The 14,814-nt window shown below is 36.8% G+C and overlaps 1 protein-coding gene across 2 annotated transcripts in view; it reads right to left on the reverse strand.

The window, feature by feature from the left end:
- Positions 1 to 14,814, reverse strand: part of HLCS (holocarboxylase synthetase) — a 156,457-nt gene that overhangs the window by 104,813 nt on the left and 36,830 nt on the right. For both annotated transcript variants that reach the window (XR_008319210.1, XM_053308220.1), the window contains exon 6: positions 8,716 to 8,987. Coding sequence is in view for 1 of the 2 variants with exons in the window: in XM_053308220.1 (XP_053164195.1) it covers positions 8,716 to 8,987 (272 nt within the window). In the remaining variant the exon portion in view is untranslated. The remainder of the gene's footprint in view (positions 1 to 8,715; positions 8,988 to 14,814) is intronic.

The raw sequence follows: 14,814 nt of genomic DNA on the forward strand, positions 1-14,814 counted from the left end.
CATGCTACCCAATCCCAACTCCCACAGGCAACCCAGAAGGATACTGTGGCTGATGGTATCAGAAGTCACTGAGAGATCCAAAAGGATAAACAGAGTCACATTCCCTCTGTCAATTGGAGATTATCCATCAGGCTGACCAAGTTCATTGGCCGCCCAAAAGCCAGAGAGAGTTTGAAATAGGTCTGGATAATCTGTATAGATTATCTAGACCCATTATATAGATCATTTTAAAGTTTGTCCCGTTTAGGGAATAAATGTCTCAATATTTTGGTCATAATCAACAGCATTAACTCCACTCGCTCATTAGACTAAAAGCATGCACAATTCCAATTACAACAACATAACTACAAAGAATTTCAGCTATGCAATGATATAGTAATTTCCAAAGATCTTAGTTACTGAATGAATCAAGTTATGGTATATCCCCCCACCCCTGCCCTATATAAATCACCTTTCTGGAGTCAGCCCATTGTCTGTCTCTAGATGGGTCAATTGACCAATTAATAATGGTCAATTGACCAGTTAACTGACAGCCTATTACTTGCCATGGTCAAATATTCCATAAAGTCAAGAATGCCAGTGTGTAGGTAGCAGCTTATCTTTTCCATTGTATGATGTTATTTTGTTAACAAGCAGAGAAGTAACAGCTGATTGTCCCTAGCCCTACTGCAGTCCAGGGCAAACTTAACATAGTAAATATTCTCTTATTGGCCACATTGTACTTGTAGACTGGCCCTAGTATTCCAGGAAGAAACATCTGCTAAGGTGGCAAAAAGGCATCTTCTAAAGTGGTGGCTCTTTCATATTTAGATATGGGAGAGCAACTGTTCCTATTCATCCCAATACAGCATCCCTTCCAGAGGCTGCAGCTGGTATTCCCTTGTGTTTTCTTTTAGACAAAGAGTCCTTGTGGGACAAGGAACCACTTTCTCTCCCTTTTCTATGTAACAGATACTTTTGTTGTTGAAAAGTGGTATATAACTATTTTAAAAAATAATTGCAATAGCCAAAGAAAAGAATTGTTCAGTGAATTATTCACATTTACAGTAACTTTCCCTAACATTTTAAAGTTATATAATTCATTACATCTTTAAAAAAAAAAAGCTGATTTCACTGTTTCACAATAACAATTAATTTACTTTTTGTAACTAGCATAAGTATCAAACCTGTTGATAATTAATATATGTTTGTTGTTCTAATAAAAGCTCATACTTAAATATCTGACCCTTCTTTCACCATCTTTGGCTGGCTAAATGCCCCACCATACACCCCAAATTGCTTTTTTAAAAAATGGGCAACATGTGAATATCTTGTTCCTCTTCCTGTAAAACAGATGGAGACAACGTGATGGAAAATGCTAACATTCCAGCAGCAGTGATCCTTACTAACCTGACATGGTCTGCTAACTTAGAATCATTCCTTATCAACATGCATCATCAAAAGTGATATAAAATTTTAATATTCAGCAAGCAGGTGGCCACCAGCTACTCCTCTTATACCTCAACATCTGGTTATGTAGTCTGTGTACAAAGGGTTGAGGGGTGTTTTTTTTTTTAATTTTTTTTTTAAGAAAAAGAGAAGTCAGTTGTATAATCACAACAAAAATGTAAAATTTAAGCTGCCAGATCCACTTTCCAGTCTGGAAAAGTTCAATTTTTACAGCACTTAATTTTCATCATTTGTTCAATTAAAGATAAAAAAGAGAGAATTTAATGAAATTGTAGTAGTAAAACCATTCAAATTTCACTATTATCTCATTCTTGGCATAATCGGAGAAATCCGCCACAAGTAGTTTGGAAGCAAGAATAATCAACAAAATAGCACAAAAGAGAAAGTGCTGCTTTCTCTTCAGTACCCATTTGCTATACTCAGCAAGGAGTCATAATGACCAAAAGGCAAGGACACTTGACTACAACCTTTGAATTGAAGGATGAGGCTTAAAGTTTGGACTTGCTTTCTCTTCCACTTGCACAAGACTGGTTTGCTTGGTTAGGTTCAAATCCAAACCCGATAAGAACTGGACCAGTTTTGTTCAGTTTTGAAATCCCCAAATGAGCAGCCCAGTTCAACTCAAATATGAACTGATTTGGGCCCAGTTCAGGGGTAAAGGTAAAGTTGTGCTGTCAAGTCAGTGTCGACTCCTGGTGCCCACAAAGCCCTGTGGTTTTCTTTGGTAGAATACAGGAGGGGTTTACCGTTGCTGTCTCCCACGCAGTATGTGATGATGCCTTTCAGCACCTTCCTATATCACTGCTTCCCGATATAAGTATTTCCCATAGACTAGGAAACATACTAGTGGGGATTTGAACCAGCAACCTCTTGCTCCCTAGGCAAGTTACTTCCCCACTGCACCATTGGGGTGCCAGTTGCCAATCAATTTAGTTTTTAAAAAGGTTGACTTACCGCCACTGAGGGCTTCTGTGGGTTCGGGGTGTGTGTGTGAAGGGGGGGCCTCTGGAGGCTCCCCCTTCCACGCTGGCCTTCCCTATGGGCTGTTTTGGGGACATTTCTGCCCTGTTTGCCCACATGGTGGCCATCTTTTGGCCCTCAAACTTGACCAGTTAAGGGCTCGAACTGGCTCAAGATTCACACATTGGTTCATACATCCCTATCTTGCACCAAATGATCACATTCAGACCTTAGAACTGTGAATGTATGGCTGGGTTACTGCACCATAGGCCACTGAAACTGATACATTAAAGTTGCATCAACTGAATTTATGGAAACCACTCTGAACACTTTCACTATAACATTTATGCAATATTTTTTCCAGGGGGCAGGGGGGGGAGGCATGGACAAAGTAGATTATGTTGTACAACTGTGCACAGAAAAATACCAGAAATTGCATTCTCACTTGATGATCTAATCCTCCTTTATAGAATATTTTGCATGATTTCCTGGAGTGATGCCAATGACTGGGAGTGGACAGCACATTCAATTACAGATTTCCTCCTGTTGAAATATTCCTCAAGCTAGGAAAAATGTGCCTGATTTCTTTTTTACTGATGGCAAAACTATGTTACATTCACTGCATAGTTGAATTTATTTCAACTAAGCATTTATTTTACAAGTATAAATAGCAGCTGTGGTGGGAGTGGTGGTGGGAATGTGGCATGTGAGGAGGCAATATTTAACCCTTCTCCATTGTGCTGTGGTGCAGACTAAAATTGCACCACTGAACCGGCTATTAGCCTTGGGAGCGAAGCTTCCACTGACAACTACTAGATATATTCTACTCTTTTGCCTTTTATCCTCTCAATACTGTATAGGGTAAGCAATTTAAGTCTGCTTCTGCTACTCTTTATAAATCTGTGGATTATAAATGCATACATTTTAATATTTCAAATAGTAAGAACAAGTTTAGCTCTACTTTGTATATGAATGAAATAAATAGGATATCATGCAAGATCCAAAGAAGAAAAATATTTGATTATCACCAACCTTTATTAAGAATTATCAAACCGGGGTGATAGGAGAGGAAGAGAGGAAGCACATTAAGAATGTTTCAAGATGGCTGTCACTATGTGTCAACTGATGGGATTTATTTGCCTATCCCACATATTTGTCTTCTATTTAAAAGTAAACACAAATACAACTGCTTTTCCATTTTTAATTCATGCACCTAGTACAACTAAATCACCTCAGCAATGTTAGCCTCTTCTCTCCCTCTTTTGTCCACTGTTTTTCATAGACATACTTGACTTTAACACAAAAGGGTATTCTCTTCACTTCAGTTACTGTAACAATTCACATTTTATGCATATTTAAAATGAATAATATTCTTTTGCTAACCATGACATCATTCTCCTGCTCAATAATCTGACCTTTTGTGTCTGAACATTTGTGGAAGAAAAGTTGCAGAAAAAATACAGTGTCATAAAAATAATGTACAACTGTTCATGTGATGCCTAAAAACATGCAGAATTTGAACAATAATGTGACAATCCGATCATGCAAACAATGAAATTAAAGGTGTGTTGTTTTTAAAACAAAACCCCAGAACCTGTTCCTTTCATTCTTTGTGCGAAATGAACATAAAGGCTGTACACATAATATCTCTTCTATATTCATAATAGACCAAGTTCTTACTTTTCTCAATTTCTCTACAAATCGTTTTCGGAATAAATAGTACCCCAAAGATAATATAAATGTGCTGTAGCAATCCGGTTTGGGAGCAACAAGTACCCTGAGTTATCCATACACTTTTTAAAAACTGAGGTTGCATTAACTGTGACACTAACTACAGAGTAAAAAATCAATACCTTATTTACTATTCAACTTTTTCTGGGGAGGAGTAAAATAACAAAAGTGGCACTAGGATATATGTCACACTACAACGTATGCTATATTATGAATTTAGAAAAGATAGTGTGTACAGCCTGAGACTGAGTTAGTCATAAGTCCCACTATAATAACTGGAACTTAAATTGCTCCTGAATATCTTGTCCCATTGGTTTTGATGGCACTTAGTCATGACTTCGTCTGGATGTTGTCCAAGAACATCAAGTAAATTACTTCCCTGCGGATTAAAGCTAAGATCCAAAGAATCCTGTAACTAGTTCCTTTCTCCCCTCATATGTGCTAGACTTTATAGAAGATTTCTAGGTTTGTTAAACTAGAGCTTTCCACAATGCTTAGGAAATTATGGTTTGAGCCCTGATCCTGGTTTGTGGAGAGTCCGGAAACCACAGTTTCCTGGTTCATATGTTATGGTAAGATGTAATTTAACAACCAGGAAGTCTTTTATGAAGCCAGGTGCACCAAGTAAGAGGAGGGAGCACACGAGCTCATTGCTTATTCCAATCCAATGCCCAATGGTTCGTTGTACTGAGAAGCCAGCTTTTTCAAGCCAGTTAAAAAAAATAAAAATGTAAAAGAGAAAACTATGAGGGGGAAATATATAATTTGCAGTCAAGCATTCTAAGTATGACACATGATGTGCTGTTCATTATTGGAGCAAAATCATGAATACTCATGACTCTTATCAACTTTATACAATATGAAGACACACCTTTCTGTCAGCCCTTACTTGTAGAAAGTTCTGGCCACTTGGGCCAGATTCCAAAAAGCTGTTTTGACACATGAAGGGGCTTGCATGAACCCAATGGGATGTTTCACTGTATTTATTTGAATAGCTAATCTTTTCAGCATATTACAATTTGCTTATAAAGCCCCTTCAGTTTCAAAAGTGATTTGTGTGGTGGCATAGGAAATAGATGCTGGAGAAAACACAAACCTAAATGTTCCTTAGGCTCATGGAATTAGTTTTAATCTATCTTTAATCTAAAGGTAAAGATAAAGTGTGCCGTCAAGTCGGTGTCAACTCCTGGCAACCACAGAGCCCTATGGTTGTCTTTGGTAGAATACAGGAGGGGTTTACTATTGCCACCTCCCGCACAGTATGAGATGATGCCTTTCAGCACCTTCATATATCGCTGCTGCCTGATATAGGAGTTTCCTATAGTCTGGGAAACATAACAGTGGGGATTCGAACCAGCAACCTCTGGCTTGCTAGTCAAGTCATTTTGCCGCGGCACCATTAGGTGGTTCAGCTTTATTCTACACATAAGTAATTTGCTTGATATTATTTGGCAGCCTCAAGACTAGTCAGTCACGACTAAGAACCACTGAAATCAGTAAGACAAGTCATTCATGACCAACTTAAGCCCCATTAATTTCAATGGAATTTAGTTATGACTAAGTTAGTCAGGATGTTGCCCCTTGTTATTCTTAAATAATACCAAGAGAAATAAATTAAGGCTGCAACCCTTATGCACACTTTCCTGCTAGTAAGTCTTACTGAGTTAAATGGAATTGATGTCTACATAATCCTGTTTAGGATTGTGCTGAAATTCACAATTGCCTCCTTGCCTTCAAGATACATATCAGGATCTAAACAACCATGCAACTAATTCCATGAGCCCGCAGGGGGTTTAGCCTTTTTAAAAAAAAACTCAGTTATCCCACATGTTACATGGCAAACTATGTCGTAAGGGTTGTTTTTTTTAAACTTAGGGTAGTTTCAAGGCAGTTTGTGACATGAAAGGTGTTTTTTGTATTCAAAGCACACACAGACACAAAAAATATCCTGCTGAGTTAACACAAACCCTTTACATGAGCTTAATCAATCTTTAGATTCTACCTACAGTTCCTTACTACAAAAAGCATGCAGAAGTTTCATGACCAAATGTTTTGAAACATGCTCCAAGGAACGCAGTGTAAAGATTATATTTAATATTTAATTGCTAACATATATATTTTAATTATTCTAGCACACTTGTTCTATAAATATATATATATATATATATATATATATATAACAAAACAGGGACTTTGATTTAAATCAGTTATTGAAAATGGGCTTTGTTTGTTTTAACCTTGATTTAAATCACTGATCTAAAACTGTCTTTATGTAAATCAATGAGCTTTATCACTACATACATATATTGAGCAACCCTTGAGTTATTCTTAACCTACATAAAATAATGAACAGATTTATACAAGCTTATAGAAGGAAGTGTTAACCTGTTCTTGTTACTGGTATTATGTCTGACTGACACACTATAAAATGAGGTAAATTTAAACTTTCAATTTCCACAACTGTGACAGTGACAATTTTGAAGGAATTATTTTAGAATGATAGCCCCAATGGATTTAACTAAATGTCTAATGAAAAGTCATAAAGCATTCCAGATCATTCCAAATTATTTAATATTTAAACAAATCTTTATTTTACAATTTTACTAATACTCCTTAATTTAAAGGTACTAATAGAGGTGTTCACACTTTGCTTGTTAGTTGTACATGCAAATATATGCCAACAATAATACAGCTTGTATAATAATATGTAGTACATCAATACAGGCCATCTGGAGAGCTAATGAATAATCAAGGGACTCCAAATTAAACTACAGAATTTTTCTTAGAATCTTTAGGACAACACTGTCAAGTTCAATCTATTCATTTAGACTCCAGAATCAATTTTTCAAACTTTATGACAGGTCTAATAGTTCCCACCTGTTTCTCTTGCTTGACTTTTGACTGGCAAGTTACCAACAAGGGTGGAAATGTAGACAAAGACCCCTATTAGACTCTGGCTGTTTCTCTACTGTGAGGTCACTCAGCCATTAAATTAGTTCCAGCCCACTTTCTCCTATGTCTCAATTTTGGGGAGATATGTAGATTTGGGGGATTGGGATGGAAGAGCTGGTATTCAGCTTGTGAAAAGATTTGGAAGCCTATTAAATTTAAGCTTCATTTCGTCACAGTCTAAATTCACCTGCAATTTCAAATGGAAACTTGTAATTTCATTCATTGATTCACAACAGACTTCTAACCCCTTAATTCTACAATAGAAAACCCCTAACATTATAGGATTGTTTCAAAGAAAACAAGGCTTGTTCAAGCCTTGATCTATAAATTTATAACCAGAATCACACAGAATAAGAATGTTGCAGTTCTGCTATAACTCTAGCACAAGTTCCAAAACAACCACACAGCTAGGTGATCATGCTTTGAGAGACATTTTCTATCACACCATGTAACAAGCTGTTTCTGAAACTCAGAGTAGTTTTCAAAGCAAATTGTAATAGGGTAATGGGAATGGTGGTGGCCTGATATTCAAATGGGTGGGGAGGGGATCTTTACGCATCATACCCAAGTCCACAGGTCTGCCTAAAGTAACTCTTAGGATCCCAGTCACTGAACTTATGCTACTCAATAATATAAGATAGCAATACATAAGCAACTTACATGAAGAATAAAAGTATATTCTACTTTTTATCCAGGCACAGATCAAAGCAAGCAAAGGCAATTTATATAAAAATGTATATAAATGTTCACATTGCAAACGGGGGGGGGGGGGGCGTTGTTTCCAAACTAAACATACTACTTAAGACTGCTCCACAAGGTAGTGATTTCTCCAACTGCCCAGTATACTATTTTAATCCACATACCCATAAATCAATTGAAGCTTACTGCTGTAATTTAACTACACTTGGCTCTGAAGCTAGTTCAGGGAAATAAAAATTAGTATGTTTTTTGCATATGTCAGAAACTGGTTATCTTACAGAAACTAATGTAATTTGTGATAGAAAACAATGCATGTTAGGTAGGGAAACAGTACTGTAAAGCCTGATCCTATGTATGTTATTCGGATGTAAGTACTACTGGGTTCAATGGCGCTTAGTAAGTGTGTTTAGGATTGTATCCTGAATTTCTCTATTCAGGCTAAGTTAAGGGATAGGGTAATCATAGAGGGATGTAGAGCAACTTATCTTAGACACTGTACAAAATTCCACCGTTACGATCTTGTCAAATTTGAAATATTTAACTTCCACTACAAAAAACAAAACAGAGGGCTAAGATCCTATGGCTCTGGAATGCACCAGCAATAGAACACAGGATAGCACTGGGCTTCTAGTGGTGGCACAAGACCATCTCCTTCAAGCACGGGGAAGGATTCAGGGTCCATGACCTGCACTTTATCGCAACTCAATATTTATTAAAAGATATTTTATGTGTGAAAATGCATATGTTAGAACATTTGTTTAATCTCCTTTGACAGACTTTGCAGGTCATTTTTAATGGTCCATTCTCTCCTATTCCAAACCTATTTATAGTAAAAATGGGAAGTCCACAAAAATGTGTGAACTCTCTTCTCTTTATGCCAAATAATTTATAGAAAGTGGAATTGTCATCAACATAATCTCTTACCCATCAAGAAGATTCATTGTGGTTGATGTAACTTCAGCAAACAGAACTACTTTCCCAAGGTCCTGTGTGTTTAGATTCTGTTTATATCTCTCAAGGCTGAAATGATCAGATGAGAAAGCCTCTTTTCCAGTGATGACCGGCATGACTGAAGATGTTACTTCTAGCTCTGCACTGCATGATGATACAAACTTAAGGGAGACCTTGCTAGATGTGATTAATCCTTCAGCATTCACACTTCTTCCAAGCCACTCCAGAAAAGAACATTTGACTTCCTGTTGGATATAAAATAAGTTATATGACAAGGTGCTAAAAATCTGATCTTTTCCAGCTTGTATAACATATTTTTGAAAAGGGGCAGCTCTAAAAGATGTTCCTGTTGCTTTTGCCCATCTCCATGTCCATCAATATTAATGCCTTACTACAGCTGCTATCACAACAGGTGGCAGCTTGGAAAATGCACAGAGATAGTGTCTTTTTATAGAATTTCTCCATGCTGAATGTTAAAACCAACTGAAATATTTTGCTTCAATCTTGTTATTTTAGTTAGATGAGTAAATAGGGCTCTTATTAAGCACCAGGGATTTTTATCATTCAAAATGCTATTATTTGTTGTGGTGATGAACCTTATGCACACAAATATAATGTACATTAAAATAAGGAGATTCAGTTCAAGTGCATCAAAACTTTGACAGCTAATTATTCCAACAGCCCTTTTCAGAAGCAAATCTGAACCTAGCTCAATGGTTGAAAGATAAGTAGCACTAACTGGTATCTTTTTTTGTCCCAAGAATTGCCATTTACTCATAAACTATTTTATTTCAAATGTCCATTTTATGTTTTATAAAGGGGAGGAAGTGTTTGTTGGTGTCATAAATGTATCTCCATAGTTTTGGGGTCTCCTTTCCATTGATTAAATCCACCCATGGAATTGTCCAGGCATATAGATCAGATGCAAATATTAATCAAAATGAAACAAGCATCTCCCTGTGAATTATTTTTTCAAGCCTGTTAATAAGTATAATCTGCATTCAGTTGAGGAGCTAACTGCTTTGATTCTAGGACTTGGAACTTAATACTATTTACAGGCTGTAAACAGAGAGGTGTGCATTGTTTTGTGGTAGCCTCAAGTGGCCACTTATAAATGAAAAGTGTTGGTTCTAATGTTCAAATATCTGACCTTCTATTCCCTTAAGATCTTGTCAGGATTACTACATAAAGCATGGAATTGTGAGACTGATGTGGTGGCGCTAGTTAAAAATCCCCAGCAATGATTCCCAGCATCAGATTATGGGAAATAATCCAAACCATGTATCAGTAGCCATGTATGTGTGATAAACTAAACCACATGTAATTAGCCAAAGATGCATACATTTGCTTGAACTGTGTTCCACACAGACACCTGCAGCCATGTGAAAAGTACCTTTATACCAAATCTTACTATTCCCGTCAGGATTTAGAAGGTGGTAGTATGAAAACACCATACAATTCTGTTAAATTTAACCTTAGTAGCATTCCAGGTGGCTTCTGATACTACCCTCAGCCAGCAGTGTACCTTACAAATTTGACCACTCTAAACCAGAGGAGAACGTTCTCGCTAGCACAGTTTAATGCTCTGCCTTCTGCCATTCTGGATGGCAGATTTAAGAGAATACCACTCAGGAAATGGCTACGTCCATGTGGTTCTGGCATTATCGAGTCCATCTCATGTGCTTTTATACTGTTTATATTATAGGGACATTCACATTGCCTGGGATTGAACCACTTATAAAAAGCATGCCAGGTTGATCAGAAGAGTATTACACTTCCTTTCTTCTGGCAGACCAGTATACAGCAGTTACAGCTGGGGTAGCAAAATTCTGTGCCGCAGCATGCAAATTGAGAAGGTAGCAGTTGATGAATTGTAACTGAGACCTCTCTATGTATATGTTTTGATACTCTATCACCCAGTCCTGTTTTTAATTTTATTCAAAATATCAATTCAAAAATTCTGTTAAAACCGTTATGTAGATTTATTCTCAAATTGGTAAAATACTACTACCTAAATTAGTTTTATTTAAGTAAGACAATATTAGATTCAACCCCCCTGAAGACATTTTGTTTTATAAGTTTCAAATATTATGCAATGATTTTATGTTCACAAATTAAATCCCTCTTTTAAAATATATTTTAGAATTATGATTTTTACCATCCATGAAGTAGGCCTCTTCAAGCAGACATGGACACTCTAATCCAATTTGTGTACATATCTTGATTAAGTCTGCTGTTAGGAACATGGACACTTGAGTGCAATCCTCTGCTTGTTGAAATGAAAGACATCGCTAAATGTTACAGATTACTTGCTTGGGACCAATTCCCATACTTATTTTTGAGATGGTAGAGCTATTACGTCACCTCATTGGTTTCACATTTGAATGTTTCTTATCAATGTATCATTATAGAACCATGGTAGGCATTCAGTGAGTAAGGGGAAAGTTAGAAGACTACTAACAAGGTTCATTGATACAGTAAATACCAGCTACCGTCAAATGGCACTTAACTCATTAACCTGAGATAGTAAAACTGCTCTCATGATTGCTTCAGTCAAGAAAAAGTGAACATACAACCCATATCTCAACAATCTTGCATTACACCATATACTTTACAAAGCCCTGCTTCTGTGTCAGGAAACAAACCACAGTGACTTGACTTGCAGATTTTCACTCTGACAAACTTTGAGTTGTCCTGATAAAATCTAAAAGAAATTTTATACACAATATAAAAGCTGCTTCATCTGTTACTTTTTAGATGGCACAATTTTAAAGTACCATGTATTAAAACCCATGGCTCACATTCTGTGCAGCATCAGTAGGGCAGAGCAGCGTCCCGGCAGAAATGCTGTTTTGGAGCTCAGCCACTGGGTTGCTGACTGCACACTAAAGGGAGGGGAGAGAGATTTTCATCGCTTTCTCCAAAAGTACATTTTGGTTTCAGAAATATGTCCCTGAGGACTGTGAGACATATTTCTAAAGAAGTGCTTTTGGAGGGAGAACAGCAAAAGTAGTTTCTACATGCATGCTGCTCTGAAGCACCCTACTATGCTGTGAAGAATGTGATCGCATATCAGTATTTGTGAGCAGATGTCCGGCAATTTCATCATAGTTGCACTATGAAGGCAAATGACAAAGACATTCATTTAGGCCTTTTAAAGTAATACAGATGCCAATATTAACTCACGTCTATTAACATACGTACACACCTGACAGTTCTCTGCTGGGATAATCAAGAGCCATTTTTGCCATGTGAAAATTATTGAATTCTTTTTCAAATAGTGTGCTTACTATTACATATTTGTAGTGCATGCATCAAAATAGATAGGCTCTAAAAATTATGTCAAATTATGAGGCTTCATTGTTCTCTTTTAAAGGGAGGTTATTTTTCCAACATTTGAGAAATGTTTATCTAATGGAAAGGTATAAACTCCATATAACATTTTTAAATTTTAATTTTTACACAGTGGATTACTGCTGGCTTTCAGAACAGATATGGGAGAAATCTATAAAACTTAGTGGACACATTCATATTGCTTGAGCTCAAAGTGAATTCTGTAAGGCCATGTGTTTATTAAAATTTTCTAACTGGCAGTTGAAGACTATACCAAGACAGAGCAGCAGTAGTTTAGTGATGACTATGAATAACCTATTTCTAACATAGTTGAATTTTATAGATATCACACCTTCATAGAGCCAAACTGTTATTTTTGTAGCTTATTTTCACATGTAAAACGTTTGGTTCAGATACCACCCTTTCTCAAATTTAGAAAGGAGAGGAAAGGTATCAATAATGTCTTTGATTTTAAAAAGTATTGCATTCTGGGCCTGAACTGGGGGGAAAATTAAATGCTGTACATACTTTATTTGTATTATATTACACTTAGACATATAAAAGTAAAACCATCAAGTGTCCTTTGGATACCTTCCAAGTCGTACTTCCAATCCAAGGGTAACAAATTATTTTCTGAAATAGTAGCAATTGAGGTGTGATGCTGGCCAAAAGGAAAATAAATAAATAAATAAATGGTGGTAACACCCAAAACTAACAATGGTAATACTTGAAACCGAAATTGGGGACAAAGTTTTGGATAACCAAAGAAAAAGAGTGACATCTTGATATAATCTCAGTAACCCAATCGATAATATTTTTTTAAAATGTGCAACATGTTTATGTTTATTAAGACATAAGTCTAATTAAGCTCAATGGAACAATGAAGCCAGTTTGCCATCTAACTGGTCTAACTCAAGGTCGAGCCGAACTCCCCCAGCTGGCTTGGGGATGGTTCGGGGGTTCTAACATTAAATTTTAAATTTTTAAAAAATTCACTGCTTTTGGGGGGCACTGCTGTGGCAGCAGATGGCCAGTGTGCATGCATGGCAGCCTCCGTTAACAAGGGGCATGACTGGGATCACGCAGATGGCCAGTGTGTATGCACGGTGGCCTCTAAAATGACGACCACCATCACAGAAAGGCCCAGAAAGGGCTGAAAATGGCCCAAACTGGGCCATTTGTGACCAGGGGGAGGGGGGACCTGCAACATTTTAATATTAGAGCACCTGAACCAACTCGAATTCAAGACAAGCCAGGGGGTCTGTTCAGGAGGACAAAACCAAACATGCCTGGTTCATTTTGAGTCCAGTTTGGACTCGAACCAAACCAGGCAAACTGGTTTTGTGCACACCCCTAACTTCTACTTAAATATACATAGGATTCTGTAGCCTTCGCATTCAAGAAAACAAGAGTAACTGGGCTGCCACATGACAGGGTTTTTTTAAACCAGTCCAGTGCTGCACGTGGGTGTCTCTCAACTAAATTATTTTAGTTCAGACCCAACTGTAACCAATGATCAGGCCATTTAAAATCTGCACAAATACAAATTAAGTAGCATGTACTACAAATCAAAGAGAATTCTGGATTTTTTTCCTCTGAAGGAGATAGCGGATATATTTGGGAGTCTAAATTTTCATAGAAGTTTTTTTAAAAAACCAAATTAATTGGCAACCTTATTCTGAATCAAGGACAAGCGTCAGTTTTAATTTCTTTTAACATTCAAAGTGTGCAATATATATATATATATATGTATGTAAGTACAGTGCAAAGTATTTCATTTCCAAGGATTCACAAGATAAAAGCTCTGAAACTATGACAAACAAAAACTCTACATAATCAATCTACTACGAGAATTTATTCAGTTTTCAACCAAAGTACTCAAAATGGTTTAGATAGAAAAATAAATGAAATTGGTTCCCTGTCTCCAAAGGGCTCACAATCTAAAAATAAACACAGGGTAGACACCAGCAACAGCCACTGGAGTGATGTTGTGCTGAGGCTGGAGAGTCTCACAATGCCACATACGTTATAGCACCATTCTGTGCTGTCAACCTAGAAATTAGTGTGGAATAGAAGTAAGGAAAGAAGCCATCTGAACACTCCAGACCGCTGTGATCCTTTCCAAGGCGTGCAAATATACGCAACCCCTCTCCAACTGCACATGAATATACTTAATTGTGACAATTTCATAATTTAGGAGGAAATTTTAACCAGAATTCATTAGAGAGCCATGTCACCATTGCATACGAGTTCTGCTTCAGATTGTTTGTAAACATCAATATCTTTTAGTTTTGAAGGAACAGGACTACCCTGTCCTATACTGTGTTACAGAATATGTTAATACATAAACATTCAGAGACTAATATAATATAATTGAACCATAGCAAAGATGGTTCTGGAATGCCAGGCCTCTGTAAGGTGCACTCTGGTTTACTTTTTCTCACTCAGTTCTGTGAGAACAGTCTGGAAGCAATCTTCCTAGCAGCTGCTCTCATCAACAAACTGTTTATTGTAAGAAAGTGCTTAGGTCAAAGGCTAAACATCATCCTAAGCTGAAAACATACATTATAAAAAATTAATACCGTTCATGCATAGGAAAACAGAGTCTCATATAAAAAGAGAACCATGTTAATGTCAGAAATGCCCAAAGCCTATTTAAACAAGTAGTTTTGTATTTGAATGAACAGCAATTTAATACACAAGAAATAGCTAATTTCCTTTCAACTTTCATAAATACGT

This window comes from Hemicordylus capensis, chromosome 3 (assembly GCF_027244095.1).
Source record: "Hemicordylus capensis ecotype Gifberg chromosome 3, rHemCap1.1.pri, whole genome shotgun sequence".
In the NCBI taxonomy this organism is placed as follows: domain Eukaryota; kingdom Metazoa; phylum Chordata; class Lepidosauria; order Squamata; family Cordylidae; genus Hemicordylus; species Hemicordylus capensis.